The following is a 15,930-nucleotide window of genomic DNA, read 5'->3' on the forward strand; positions in this document are numbered from 1 at the left end:
AGATGAATGCAAAATCGATAGATGCAGTAAAATTAATTGATTTGGTGAACACTTTTTCCTTAAATGGAGTGGTCATTTGATTTGAAAAGTTGCTTTTAGAATGTTCCAGAATTATTTTGAGTGTAAGGGTCATTATTCCACCTCAACACCTAGGTGACCCGTAAGGCAGCAGATTACCTTCTTTTTAGCTCATCTGGAGGAAATAAATAATGATGACTTGATCTTCTTTAGGGGTTTCATGAGTCAGCACCTAAAGCCTATTATTTCTTCTACTGACAGAGCTTTAAACATTCTGGGTCTTGGAAAAGAAGATAAGGAGGCTACCTCCCAGATTTTATCAGCCACTCTTCTACAATAGTTTCCCAACATTTTCTTTGAAGAGTAAGAAAAACACTACTGTTACTCCCTGTCACCTGTTTACTGAAGTAACTGAATTCTGAGGCATTTCGGCTCTTTTAAGCCTGGGTTGAAAATTCCTATCAGGTTTCAGACCATCATGCATTCCTAGGTCAAGACCAGCTTGCTGTGCAAAGGTCAGCTTTACAATTTTACCTGGCTTTATCCCCACTCCTACATCCTTTAGTAAAAAGTGTATTACTTTGAAGTTGAAGGTTGCATTTGAGCAGGCAGAGCAGCTTCACTCCCACCCTAAGATGGAACAGATAATGGATTCTACAAAGCAGGCGTCCAGCTGACCAAGGTCACCGAACAATGACTCAGTGTAAATATCCAAATTGCAGTTGTGGACAAACTTAGCACAGGACAGGTGCAGTTGATGAGTGTCCTTTTGTCTAGCTGTCACAGTGGTCTGAGGACACAGAACAAATCAAATGAAGACGCTCATGCCTGCCTTAGAAGGTTATGTCTTCACTAATCCAGTAGCAACCAGCAGGCTGGCAGGACTTGGTGCAAATTTCTGCACTGGTGTGTTTTGATGATTTTCTTTCTCAGGAGCTATTTGTTCAGGGGGGATAAAAGGAAAGAAGAATGATGAAGTCAGGTTTCTCCTGACATTTCTAAGGATGAATACTTGCGAAGGACGAGCAGGCAATCTCTCCTTAGAAACAGTCAATCCAAAGAACCTATAAAGTCCTTCAGAGTTACAAATAGAAGATTGCAACTTCAAGAAAAACATGAAGAAGAAAATCAGAAGCCTCTGTTCCTGGGAAAGAACAGGAATTATAACCAATATGCTACAAGTTCACGTTCCCAGCATTGTGTATTGAAGCTTCAGTTTGAGACAATGTCTGAAAGTCAAAGTCAAAGGCATCAAATACATGCAAGGTGTGAATGACTAAAGTAACAAAAAATGGGTTAAACTAGGAGTTTTTAAAAATAAAGTTGATAAGATAAAGAGTTTTAGAAATACCCTTGAATTACACAGGGCTAGGGTTCATATATTAAAATAGTTTATAGCACTTTTTCTGGTTTCATAGGCAAAAGCCCAACATAAGCTTAAATGCTCTAAAAGTGGGTGAATATAAACTTAAGTTGCTTTATGTTTTCAATATAATGAAGAGGTCAGCAAACATTTCTCTCAAGGGCCATATTGGGAGAAAAAAATAATAATAACCCTTGAATGACTAAGAACACAGCGAACCTGCTAACATAGGTTTATAGAATTTTCCCCATTTCACTACTGTGAAGGCTGAAGTGACTTGTTTTTTTGTTTTTTTTGTTTTTTTAAGATTTTATTTATTTATTTGACAGACAGAGATCACAAGCAGGCAGAGAGGCAGGCAGAGAGAGAGGAGGAAGCAGGCTCCCCGCGGAGCAGAGAGCCCGACGCGGGGCTCGATCCCAGGACCCTGGGATCATGACCCGAGCCGAAGGCAGAGGCTCCAACCCACTGAGCCACCCAGGCGCCCCTGAAGTGACTTGTTTTATCTTTAGAGTGGAAGAGCCCAGATTCAAAGCCGTCTTTTAACTGTTGATTCAGTCCTCTTGTTACTTTCCCACAGGGCCTATAACACTCTGAGTATCAAAAAAAGGCCTCCAGAAAGCTCAGTCCTCCAGAGCTTGCTAATTTCTCCTCCCTCCAGGGTCAGTGTAGCAATAGTTGTGTGGGAATGCTTGCCTTCTGTGCTAAAAGAACAAGCTATAGCCTCTCCTCCTTTTCTGAAGGTACAGTTGGCCAAGAAATATGTTTGAGCACCTATGGTATGCCAGACATTGTTCTAGTTTGCCGGGACGCAGCGTGCCTGAGTCCTCAGCTTCTTGGGACTTTTATACTAGTAGGGGGAGACAATCAACAAGCATCAAATAATGAAATCAATCATATCGGGGTCTGATAAAAGTTAGGAAGAAAATAATATAGGATAACATAATAAAACATAACTCTCTCTGGCAACTTAAGGTGGGGACTGAGGTAGGCCAGGTTTTTCAGCGAGGCCAATAGCAGGGGTTCATCAAACAGGAAGATCCTTGAAGTAGCAATCGCAGTACCCCAAGTAGTAGCTTGAACATGGGAAATGGCGAATGATGACATGGACAATAAGATAACATTTCCAAGATATACTATCGTTGTAAACCAGATGACCCATGCAGTGTTTTGAGTCTGGGCCAAGATATGTGGACACACAGAAGAAAAAGAGACAGCTTCTGGGTGGAGACTGAGGATGGGCTTCCCTAGGAGAGATGGAATAATGGCAATATGGGTCTAATATCACCTAGCCCTAAAGTTATCCCACATGATATTAAAAGGTGGGGGGGGATAAAGATTGATAGATCTCCCACTTGTCATGTACCAGCCAAATGTTTTACAGGAGTAACTCATGTATGAAGATTATCTCACAGACACTATTGTCCGCTATTGTCCTTTACAAGTAAGGAAACTGAGGCACAGGTGGCTTAAGGAACTGTCCTGGGAAAAGCTAAATAATGTCCCCCCAATGATGTCCATATTCTAATACTCAGAACATGTGGCCATATTATCTCACATGGTAAGTGACCTTGCAGATGTAATTTAATTACAAAGTTTGAGATGGGGAGACTATTCTGGATTATGTGGCTTTGCCCAGTGTAATTATAAGGGTATTTAAAAGAGTGGGAACGGAGATGGAAACAGAGGTAAGAGTGATGTGGCCAGGAGCCAAGGAATACAGGCAGCTTGTAGATGTCGGAAAAGGCAAGAAACTAGATCCTCCCCTGGAGTTTCCAGAAGGAATGTCACCTTGGTTTTAGCCCAGTGAAACTGATTTCAGACCACTGGCCTCCAGAACTGTAACATAATAAATTTGTGTTGCCTAAAGCCACTAGATTGGTGGTGATTTGTTACAGCACCAATAGGAGACCAATACATTACCCAAGGCCACAGAGTTACAAAGTGTCAGGGCCAGAATTAAAATTGAGGCAATCTGGTGGCAGTGATGGAGATTTAACCTCCGTGTTCTAGGGTCTCTCACACACAGAATAAAATTTCAGGTTGAACACAAATCAATGTCTGCTAGGTATTCCTCTTATGCTCAGAATTTGAGATCCCAGAGAAACTCCAAAAGGAGAACAATAATCCCAGACCAGCTGGTATACATTAATCTTCAGTCCTGGACCCACAAAATCACTAAACAAACCTCCCATTTTAGAGATGAAGAATTTGAGGACTAAAGGGTTGTGGTTTTGAAGTTAAGCCGCTGGTTGATGAAACAGTTACACAAGGGGGACAGGTGGTAATGTGGAAAGACCCGGATCTCGGTTTCTCTACAGAACACAAGAAAGGAGGCTGTGTGGTAAGTAAGGATCAAAGGAGCCAGGCTTCCTGAAACCTGTGTTTTTCATTATTCAGTTAGGAGGGGTGGGAGAAGAAATGTTAATTATACAACTACCCAAGCTAGCACCTCTAGAAGAATCTGAAGTTCTCACTTCTTAGCCCTTGTGATGATTATATCCCCAAATATTAGCCACTTTTAAATCCTTGTCACTCATGCTCTTTAATACATAAAGTGGGTGCTCATGAATATCAATTGAATTAAAACGCTTTTGACAGCATCCTTAAACCGGTGCTTTTCAAAATTTAAAGTGCATGCAAATTCCCTAGGAGCTGCATTAAAATGCAGATTCAGAGTCAGAAGGTCTGGCTGGGAACTGAGATTAGGCATTTCTAGCAAGTTACCATGTAATGCTCATACCGCTGGTCCGTGGTCTGTACTTTTCAAGTTCCACGAAAATCAGACTTCCCTACCCATATGCAAAATATGTCCTACAAAGTTTGATCACTTAATGAAAGTATTCAAAGATGGCACAAGTAGATTTTCCCCCTTTCATTAGACACCCCAGCCCTTCAAATTAGGGAGCAAATTAGATGCCAAGTTTCAATGGAAAGAGTTGGAACAGTGCCCCCAAACACCTGCTACCTGCACTCTGCTCTGTCTTCCAGAGGCAGGAAAGGGTGCAATGAGAGGAAAGAAGAAAGTGTTCGAGAGCTCCCGTGCCTCCGTTCCCCCTCCATTCTCAGCCTTTAAGGACCATCTGTCCCTTTTGAGCCGCTGAGGTCAAGGGCGAACACACCGGAGCACAGCGCCGCGCCCCCCTCCGCGCCCTTGCCCTGGCGGAGACGGCCGACGCGCGTGCGTGCGCGCTTCGTATAAATAGATCCCAGGCGGCCGCCACCGGACAGAGCTGGGTTCCGGGCACCGAGGGCCATGGCGGGCGAGGACCACCAGTGGCAAGGCAGCATCCTCTACAACATGCTCATGAGCGCGAAGCAGACGCACGCGGCCCCGGAGGCGCCCGAGGCGCAGCTCGGGGGCGCTTGCTGGGGCTGCTCCTGCGGCTCGGAGCCCCCTGTGGGCAGAGAGGGGCTGCCGGGCGGGCGGGCAGTCACGCTCGTATACCGCTGCTGCTTTTGCGGCGAAGACCACCCGCGGCAGGGCAGCATCCTCTACAACATGCTCATGAGCGCAAAGCAGACGCACGCGGCCCCGGAGGCGTCCGAGGCGCGGCAGGGGGGCGCGTGCTGGGGCTGCTCCTGCGGCTCGGAGCCCCCTGTGGGTAGAGAGGAGCTGTCTGCGGGGCGGACCGTGGCGCTTATGTACCGCTGCTGCTTTTGCGGTGAAGACCACCCTCGCCAAGGCAGCATCCTCTACAGCTTGCTCACGAGCGCAAAGCAGACGCACGTGGCGCCAGAAGCTCCCGAGGCGCGGCCGGGGGGCGCGTGGTGGAACCGCTCCTACGGCGCCCAGGGTCTGGGGGGCAGAGAGGAGCTGCCGGGCGGGAAGGCAGTGGCGCTCCTGTACCGCTGCTGCTTTTGCGGGGAAGACCACCCGAGCCAGGGCGGCATCTTCCCCCACTTGCCCACGAGCGCAAAGGAGACCCAAGGGGCTCCCGAGACGCAGCCTGCGGCCCCTTGGTGGGAGCCCCCGTGTGGCGCGCAGCGGCGGGTGGCCCTCAGGAGTCCACAGGTGGTCTGCGAGGCAGCCGCGGCCGGCCTGCTGAAGACGCTGCGCTTTGTCAAGTACTTACCCTGCTTCCAGGTGCTCCCTCTGGATCAGCAGCTGGTGTTGGTGCGCAACTGCTGGGCGTCGCTGCTCCTGCTCGAGCTGGCCCAGGACCGCCTGAACTTTGAGACGGTGGAGACCCCGGAGCCTAGTCAGCTGCAGAAGATTCTCACCACCAGGCGGCGGGAGACCGGGGGCGACGAGCCGCCGCCTCTGCCCCCGAGGCAGCCACCGTTGGTATCACCGCCCGAAGCAGGGCGTTTGCCTTCGGCGGCTGAAGTCCAAGCCATCAAGTGCTTCCTTGCCAAGTGCTGGAGCCTGGACATCAGTACCAAGGAGTACGCCTACCTCAAGGGGACCGTGCTCTTTAATCCGGGTAAGACCGCGGCCTCGGGCGCAGGCTTTCCTCTGTTCAGAAAAAAACAGTGACTCAGGCACTGAAGAGTTTTCGGTGGTCAGGGGAGTGTTGGGGCACCAGCGAAGAATCACAAGTAATTCCGCAGAGTTGGGGGAACTCCAGAAAGCACTCCTTGTGGGTGGGCTGCTGCCAGACACTCAGCGGAGAGCATGGGGGATTGTTTGACGAGGTTGATTACTTCTCTCTCTACCTCTTTCTGCTACTAAGGAAAAGTTGGTGCCATCCCGGCAGGGGGCTGGTCCTTCTCTAGTCCTTTAAATCTAGTAGTACAACTATAAAAAAAAAAAAAAAGTTTGTGTTCACTGCAAATTCTGCAACATGTCTTTCTGAGACTGAGTTCTGAAATTTACTAGAACTTTTTGTTGGAGGAAATCTGTTCAGGTTGATAAGAAACATTTGTTAAGGAGTCCTACCCCCCCAACACACACTGTCACACAGGACACTGGACTTTGCCTTTCAAGGGTCTGCCTCTGAATGATCATTTTTATGGTCCTAAGCAGCTGGACTATGTCGTTCTCCAAGTGTCTGTATCAGGGTAGCAAGGGGGCAGGGAAAAGACACTAGGGACTGCCAGCAGGAGCACTGTCCATTAGAGCTTGCAGAGACGGTAGGGACCTCCTAATCAAGACCCTCTGCCCTTCACCTTCACTCCACCCCATCTGCAGATTAGGTAGCCTAGTCCCAAATGACTTTCCTCCACCGTAATGGCCAGTGAGTCATGGAGCATGGGTCTCCTTGCCACCACGGGATGTCTGCTGCGACACACTTTCAGGTTGTCTGTTAGGTGCTGGACACTGTGCCACAGAGTCCAACCAGATAATGAGAGAACATCTCCACGGACCATCCAGCACCTTTTCTTGAGAATGTCCCATTACTAGCATTGTCTTTGACCAGAATCCCTCCAAAAGGGTCACAAGCGGGCACAAAGTTTCCAGGCACCTTAAGCTGGGATAGTTTTTTAAAATGCTCCTTCCACACCTTTTTTTCGCCTAATACCAGAAGTCTCCGGTTATGTCCTGACTGCATTTTTTCAAAGCGTATAGAGCAATATTTAATAGGATAATATTTCATTCAGAACTCACATTTGAAGACCTAGAGCCCTCAGCTCATTCCAGTGATCATTGTAAGTCACCTTTTGCTTATACCATTGTTTTCCAAATTTGCCTGTGCATAGGAGGTAGGGGGCACTTGTTTAAAGTCTTACCAGGCTCCTCCCTGGAGGTTCTGTTTGGTAGCCGTGGTCCAGAGTCTGAAAATCAGCATTTGTCGTAAGTGCCCAAGGTGATTCTTAAGATCATTTGGAATACAGTGTTTTCTTGCTCCTTCAGCCAGTGTTCTTAAACATCTCCCATGGACCCTGTTCTGTTGGAATACAAAAGAAAAGCAGGGGCTCAGCTTCCAGAACTTTATATTCCACTGGTTTGCCTCTTCCCCTCCACTCTGCTTAGCATACTTTGGTCACACACATGCATCTCCCTTATTCTCTCTCTGCTTCTCTGAATCCTCTCACTGCGAATTTAATCAGCTAAGCTGTGTTTTAAACACAAATGCACCTGCTAGGTGTGTGGCCTTTCTTTGATGTTTATCCTTTTGTATTCTCTGATCTTTATGTGTAAACATTATTTTTATTATTGTGGAGTCCTTCTCTTCACATTATGTCTTTCCTGAATTTACTTTATGGGCCTGCCTTTTGTGGGGGGTGGGGCAGGACAGTGGAAAAAGAGGGTGTGTTATGAAAGCAGAGGAAAGGGATGGGGAGTTCACAAGATGGCGTTCTAAGGAGCCATGAATCTAGACCTAGAGGTCAAATTCCTGATAGAGATTGATGCAAGCCTCCTCTTCTCCTCATCAGTGGAATTCAGACAATAAAATGGGGTCTCAAGTCAGGATAATGAGTGTAGGTAGTAGGGGATTGTTAATGTGTGGAGCGGGGTAATCAGAAATGAAATCTGGAGCACAGATATGGCCTACTTTCCTTCTCCTTTTATCAGACCTATTTGCCTATGATAGGAATGACTTGCCTGTTACTATTTTTTTTTTAAAGAATGCAGGCTGGTCCTGCTACTCTTGGTCACCGTGGTGCTTTTGAAATACTTCACTGCTAAGTGTGTAAACCTGGCAATTCAAAGACCTGTACCCCTGGGGATGAAAATACATTATATGTTTATTAAAAAATTAAAAAATTGGGGCGCCTGGGTGGCTCAGTGGGTTAAAGCCTCTGCTTTCGGCTCAGGTCATGATCCCAGGGTCCTGGGATCGAGCCCCACATCGGGCTCTCTGCTCAGCGGGGAGCCTGCTTTCTCCTCTCTCTCTGCCTGCCTCTCTGCCTACTTGTGATCTCTGTCAAATAAATAAAATCTTTAAAAAAAATTTAAAAATTAATAAATGAAATACTTCACTGCTAGATTCTGTAAGAAAGGGAAGGAAAGTGATTGTATCATCACTGATGTCCCTTAAACAGCACAGTAAATTGTTAATGTCTTCAATACAAGTTAAAGAACTTTATAATAATATTACTGTCCTGCAGGATCAAAGGACTTTTAAAAGCAGCCTCCTCTTAACACCGTCTTTATAAAATTTACAGGTACATTATCTTTCCTACATTGTATTTCATTCAGTTTTACCAGGGTTATCACATAATACTGCAAGAAGGTCAGGCATTCCCTGTTTGAAAAGTTACTTTTGAGCCATGTTGAAATTGTTGATATTTGCATGTTTACTTTTTAATGCCTGTATGACAGTGCTTTTAAAGTCCTCTTTCTTCAGTATTTCTGAAAAGATGCTTTTGCGATACTCATTAAAATCAGTTTTTTTTTTAAATCTCTCCCAACACAGAAATCATGGTACAGTGAGCTAAATGGCCAGTATTATCTCTTAAATTACTATGGGACTCAAGACTAAAATCAGCCTGTCAGTGAACAATTAGAATGAGACTCATGAGTCACTGTGGCTATGAAGTTTACCCCCAGCAGCTGGGTAATCATGGTATTAGTGGCAAATTCAAGGGAGGATGGTGAAATACTTGTCATCTGGCAAAACCTGTAGTCATTCTACAATGGCCTGTTTCCCACAGGGAAAATGTCAAGTGCTCACTTCTTGAGATAATCTTAACGTCTTCCTATTTCTACAGTGAACTGGAGCCATAATTCATTAAATGATATTCTACTGTCACAGTGAATAGATGAGCATGTGCTGGCCCAGGGCCAGCAGTTTTTACACGTGAGGATCCAAACAGTGACTATATCTGGATGATCCCTCATTCTCAGAAGCAGTGCTTCTGAAAACTTAGAACTGGTTTGGCATTTTATCCTTGTCCCAGAAAGCCCTTTAAAGCAGGAAAATTAAACTCTTGTTTGATGTGGGAAGGGGCACAAATGGACATATTTAAATGAGCTAAGAATGCCAAGTGAGCTGTTGACGATAAAGGGACTCTTCTGCCTTTTGCTCCTCCAGGCCTGCCAGGCCTTCAGTGCGTGAAGTACATTCAGGGACTCCAGTGGGGAACTCAGCAGATACTCATTGACCACATCAGGATGACGCACAGGAGGCACCAAGCCAGAATCACCGAACTGAATAGTGTCCTCTTCCTGCTGAGATTCATCAATGCCAACGTCATCGTGGAACTGTTCTTCAGGCCCATCATTGGTTCGGTTAGCATGGATGATATGATACTGGAGATGCTTTGTGCGAAGTTATGAAGGCGTGGGGGCCACACGGGTGCAGCTGACCATGTAAGAAAAAGGAACCAGGGGCAGAAGTGTTAAAAAAAAAAAGACAAATAAACTTTCTTATTTTTATATGCATATTTTTGTATTCAATTAAAGAAAAACTTTAGCTGTAGACAATTAGCAAATCCTTTGCTCCATACTGTTTGGTGGAGAAACACATGTGTCAGCAAGTAACACATCTCTGTACATCTCCAAGGAAAGAGCTGACTACTGCTCTAATGAGCTATTATCCTAACTTTAGTGATTCCACTGAACCTCCTAAAGTCACATTTGTAATATTAAATTATAATGTTACAATATTGACCACTAACTTGATTGTAAAAAATTTCAGAGCTGAAGCTGGGCTTCAAAAAATATCAAAAACCCAGCCAACATCAACAGAAATTAAGTTATATTTGTAGGTGGCATCAGGACATTATTATTGCATGCCAGTGTTGGCAAGGGCTGACTCGGCTCTATCTTCACTTCCACTTCCATTTCCCTTATGGAAGACTGTCCTTGGAACAACTGGACTTAAGTGGCCATCTGTGATCACAAAAACACCTGAAAGTGACCTCAGATTTTCAGAAATTCAGTCTGACACTTCATATAATAAAGTTCAACAAGAAACTTGTATAAAAGAGCATTGTACTTGTAGAAGGCTCAGCATGAATATAAACCCCTAGTGGTATCTCACCATTTCGATACATATGTAACTATCACATTGAAGAAGCATCGCATAAAATCATAAAGTGACTTTATTGTTGACTCTTGCTGCCTCAGTACATGTAACCTATAGAACAAGGTCTTCCTTCTCCCTGGATAGAGCTTTGGGCACCAAATGTTTATTCACTTCTAGGTAATAAATTGCCCATAGTGATTAATACATCTAAGTCCAGGATAGTAACCCAGTGCAGGAAGTCTTCAACTTACGTGCAGACCCCTTCGGCAGCCTGGTGAGTGCCTGGACATCTCAGAATCAGGCTTTCAGAATAATACAGCAAATAAAATACTCATTACAAAAGATATGAATTATGTCAGAATAGTAGAAATGTCCAATTTTTAAAATAATTTAAAATGTATCCTATATAAGTAACAAACTAGTGGCAAGTCTAATATCTACCTTCATTTCAAAACAGTCATCAATATAATTGAAATTTCAAAATAATCTACAGTATGAAAAGAAAATACAACATTTCTGTTGGTGACTGTATTGGGAGATCCCAAGGTTACCACCCCGTTCAAATTTGCTAGAAGCTCTCATGGGACACAGCATACAGTTGTGTTTAGGACTGAGACTTATTACAGTGATGTGGTAAGGAAATATAGCCTGATCATACGGGGGAAGGCACAAGCAGCATCTGGAAGAATGTGCAAGGGGCTGTTTGCTCTCCCCCTCCCGTGAGGGGTCATGTAGAGCACACTCTTCCTCAGCAATGAAAATTCAGCAGCACGTATGTGATATTTCTGCCCAGGGAGGCTCTTTGAGACTCAGAGTGCAGGCTTTTTATTGGGGGCTACTCACATAGACACCTTTCACCAAGCACGTACCAAAATTCCAAACACACAGAAAGAAAGCAAATGCTTAGTATAAACCCCACTGTTTGCACATTCCAGGCCCAGGGAGTCACTCTTATGAGTTAGGGAAGGGCAGGAACACTCCACAAAGGCAGGTTCCCAGATGTCAGCCAAGGGTCAGCCTTGCTCAGAGGCCGTGCTAAGGATAGCGGTCTCCCTCTTGCTGTGCTAACTCGTCTGCGTAAACCACTCCCTTGGCCCATGGCCAAGGTGTCTTTACAGAATTATCAGTAGGACTATGCAACAGGATGAGGCCAACCTACAGTTCACATATGCCTTTTCGGGGTTCTGGACGTGGCCAGTTAAAACGCAGACCATGAACCATAAAGCGCTGTCTTACAAAGCCAGGTGGCTTCCTTCGTAACTTCATGTATGAATCTTTTTATTTTTTTTAAATCAGGCCTGAGAGATCAATTCTGGCCCAGCACAGCCTGACAAGTAAAATGAAGCTCTCCCCAAGCCTTCTAGGGCTGAGGCAGTGTCCTGATGGTCAGGGCACACATCCAAGAAATACAGTCCCTGAGGGTACATGTGTCCCTGGAAGCAAAGAGTTTACAAAGTTCGGGCACCCCACGCAGGCCAGGCATTGGTCCTGCAGTACGTGCTAACAGCTGCCCCCAGTGTGGCTTCCCTGTGTGGTTCCTCCTGCCTCAGGGTTCTCAGTGGTGCCTTTCAGAGGAAGTGCCTGATGTGGTCAGTTCTGAAGAGTTTTGTCAGCAATGCTAGTCCGCAGCCTGCTGAGTGTGAAGGGCTCGTGGAGGCACTCTGTGGGGACCGGGCAGGACCCCGCAGCTCAGTGTCCCATTGCCACATGCGGCCTGGGCTTGGCAATCCTCCGGAATCTGAAGGGCTCAGGGAAGCTGGCACTGGTAGCGTGGTTTTCCTTCAGGAAGAGGGAAGAGCTTCTGGGAGCAGTTCTGGAAATCCAAGATCATTAATGCCCCACCTCCACCCCTGTGCCTCCCCATGTATAAAGGTTTTGTTGTTGCAACATCAGTGTGCCGCACTCACATTCCTAGCTTTACAATTTCTCGTAATCATTTCTCTCTCTCTCTCTATTTCTTTTGCCCAGACATTTCATCTGGAAGGGCTGTGTGCAAGAGGGACACAAGCATTTCACAGAATAACATTTTTCATACTACTTAGCCAGAAAGACACATCATATTCAGGAAGTGGCCAGGGCAAAGAAAGGGTCAGGGTGAAATCCTGATTTTTCAATATTTTTTAAAAAATGAGTTTACATAACCTCTCCTCTCTCCAGACTTCTTGTCCTGATCATTTTTCCAGTGAGCAGCCTAGAAAAGATCAATTCCTTTCTGGAGACAGCTGCTCTGAACTATCCAAGGGCCTTACTAAGGTGTGTACAGCAGAAGAAAGGTGACAGGGTAGAGTCGGGCTGTCAAGCCATTGTTGCAAATCCCAGCTAATCTGGAAAGTAGACTACAGCCAACAGCAGTGACACATCCCACCCTCCCAGGGGTTCCAGAGTGTGATCTGTCAGAGATGGGCAGAGGGTCACTCTCCGCCAGCGTGCAGCTTTCAACCGGAATCACAGGTTAGGAAGGCAGTCAGGCTCCTCCTCAGAAACATGGAGTCCTCCTGCAGCTTCATTTTATACGGCCTCATTCAAGAACAAGCCCTTTCCTTAGACATCCACAAGTGACCCAGCGGGTCTAGCCAGCATTCATCACATTTTCATAACTACAATCCCATACAGGGGTGTCCTACATTTCCAGCCATCCCAGAGTCTGACATCTGTTCCTTGAGCCTGGGTCTGCTTTAGCCCAGCGCAGCTCAGGTCTGGCTCAGAAACAGCCCAGGGCAGGCAGTATCAGGTTTCAACTTAGAGTCAGGTCGGGCAAAATAGCATCTGGGAAGTCAGCAAATCAAAAATGCCAGCAGCTTTTCCTCAGCAGCAGCAAAGCTGAGACCCTGTGGGGCCAGGCACCTGTGTTCCAAGTCCAAGTGACAAGCAAGTCTTTCCCCTGCACTTTTTACCTTGTCTTAGGATCCAAATTGCCCCCGGCAAAAATGTGCACACCAGGAACCAGAAAATCATCAGCTCCCAAGGGTCAGAAATCTGATTTTTCCAAGAACTCGTTAGCAAAATTAAAAAACGCTTTATAAAATTTCCGAAGTGTATCTTAATCTGGACATTGGCTCCTTTTCTCTTGAGACTTATAGGCAAAACCGTAGCAAAAATTCATCAATTACAGAGACCTGTTTCCAATATTATGAGTTTAAATTTCAATCTGCCCACCTGTGACAACAAGCAAGGGAGCTATGTTCCATTTACACTTTTTATTTTTTGCAGCTTTCCCTGGTTGAGATGACCCCTCTAGCATTTACGAAATTGAAAACATGTAACATTCTACATTATTTTTGTATCATATATCCGGATGCAATAGCCACAAAATGCAAAGCTGTGATTTAAATTCCCCTCCCCCCCCCCCGCTTTTTTTTCATTACGAGTTTATGCAAACCCCTAGCAGTAAAGTCTTCATTTCCAGGGTTCACATCCGGGCTTGCCAGGAGAACCCAGCAGGACTGCGGGGCCGGGGGCGGCTTCAGTAGCAGCTAGGCTGGAAAAATGGCTAAGGTGTTTTTTTCTCTTTCTTTTTCCCTCTGTTTTATTTAAAGCCTTGCTCCAGCCTTTTTACCTCCCACTTACAGGAGAAAGCAGCCACAGACTAATGTTTATATTTGGGCACTTTTCTCCCTGCCCAGAGGAAGGAGAGAGACAAACAAATCATCACCCGGGCTGTAGAGGCTTTTCCCTCACAGCATGGGCCGTAGCCTGCGTGTCCCCAGAGAGCTGGGGGGCGTCCATCGAGCCACCTCTCCTAGAAATGGATTATTTTGACACTGCATAGGGAACTTTTGCGTCTGATCATAAACAGCAGGTCAACTGCTGCTTCATAGCGTGGGAAGTAACTCTACAGCCACCCACCTACCAGGGTCTAGTCGTTCCCTGCCCCCGCACTCGTTCCCCAAAATAACACTGGGGCTGTATTTCAGTGAGTTTAGGTTAGTTAGCAAATTCCACCATTTTGCTGGAAGTCCCCAAGACCACCCACATTCAAACGTTTCACTAGGTGGTCTCACAGCACTTACCCGTAGCTGTGATCAGAGCTAGGATGATTTATGGGGACGCAGCGAATATATACAGCCAGAACAGAAAGGAAAAAAACACAGGTAGAGTCTGGGGGAATCCTTGTGTGCTTCCTTATGATTGCTCTCTTCCCTGAGAGGTCAGCCAGGGTGCACGCTTCCTCTTCTACCTCCTCCCAACCAAACAAAAATTAGCAACATGTGTGCAGTGTTTCTTCCCAGGGGAGCCCATGGGAGGACTCAGCACCGGGGGTTTTTACCAGGGGCTGGTCACATAAGCACGACCTAACTAGCAGGTACCAGAACTCTGGACTCCCAGCAAGAAAGCAGGTGCTGCCCGTAAGCCACCTTGTCAGCACAAACAATCTAAGTCCAGTGAACCCCCCATATCAGTGCAGGGTGGGAATACTCCTGAAACTGTAGTTCCTGGGCTTAGCCAGGGGTCAACCTTGCCCGCAGGCCTTTCTCTGGATAATGCTCCCAGGCTGGTTATGTTAATTCGTTTCCCCAAGTACACTGCGGAAGTGTGTCACACTTCTGTGTGAGGTTACATGCATTTATAATTAAAGGAGAAGCTAAATTTCAGTAAGAGTTTAATGAAAATAGCTATGTAACTGTCTTTTCCCCTTCAAATTCACTGAACCCCCAATTTTCATCCACCGGCTCCTTGAAGAGAGGGAAAGTCCCCGATGACGATTCAGAACCAGTGAAAGTTGATAGCTCATTTTTTCCCCAATCTGAGACTTTCCCAGCTTCACTGCCTGCAGTGGTGGAGCAAGGGCTTCTAATATCCTCTCCACTTTGTAGTTCTAGTCGTACTTCTGTATTTGCCGAGGACCACAGGGTTGGAAGACATCAAGGAGGAAGAGGAAACAGAGTTCTCCCCTGGCTGATGCCAATTTTACAGTTTTCTCTGCACACAGCAGATGTTTCAAGTTGACTCTCCCGTGGGTATTTACAGAGATTATTTGGAAAAATTTCTCTGTATTTCCCACAACCCTAATCTCTTGGATCCCTTTCCTACAGCTACTTCTGTATTCCTTCCAGTTTTGCTTCTCTTTTTTCAGTCCCCAGATAACTAGCTCTCTCTCCAGCGCCTTCTACTAAGACCTTCCACCCCACTAGGCAACTCTTTGGGACAGGATGTAAGATAAACATATGGCACCATGCCTGTGCTCCCTCCCTTCCCACTAAGGAAGGGAAACACTCATTTTTGCTTTGGTGAGCTTTGAGAGTGTGGCTCCCCAACCCGGCTACCTTTCCCGTCCTCTGTTTTTCTGTGTTCTGTGTAGTCCATCTGTTGCCCTAAGATTTACCGGTGATAGACCCTGATCCATGATATTCCCCAGCCTGCAGTGGACACCAATTAGCTCTACCTCCTTAAAGTCCTTTTGTTGACTTGAGTTAGTCCACCTTTGAGGTAACTTTGGTGCACAAACGGCTCCCTCAAACCTTCCTTTTGCCTTCCCAGTTTCATACTTTGATATGGGCAAGGGATTAAGAATCACGTCAATGTGACACTTTCTGCATCATGGTTTTAAACCTCACTCAGCTTCTTGTTCTCTTTGTGCCTCCACAGAAACCGGTACTGGAGTCTGCTTTTAAGACCCAGCTACTAAGGTGCTTTCCTTCATTCTTTTCCTCTGCAGTTGAATCTGTGATCAGCCCGTGAGTCCATTGAGGG

At 46.0% G+C, this 15,930-nt stretch overlaps 1 protein-coding gene across 1 annotated transcript; it reads left to right on the top strand.

Annotated features, from left to right (window-relative positions):
• The first annotated feature begins 4,628 nt into the window (after window positions 1–4,628).
• Window positions 4,629–9,653, top strand: NR0B1 (nuclear receptor subfamily 0 group B member 1). The gene is made up of 2 exons (XM_047716462.1): window positions 4,629–5,808; window positions 9,304–9,653. The coding sequence occupies exons 1-2, from the start codon at window positions 4,638–4,640 to the stop codon at window positions 9,546–9,548; spliced, it is 1,416 nt and encodes a 471-aa protein (XP_047572418.1). The 5' UTR covers window positions 4,629–4,637; the 3' UTR covers window positions 9,549–9,653.
• The last annotated feature ends 6,277 nt before the right edge of the window (window positions 9,654–15,930 follow it).

Source organism: Lutra lutra, chromosome X (assembly GCF_902655055.1).
Source record: "Lutra lutra chromosome X, mLutLut1.2, whole genome shotgun sequence".
NCBI lineage: Eukaryota > Metazoa > Chordata > Mammalia > Carnivora > Mustelidae > Lutra > Lutra lutra.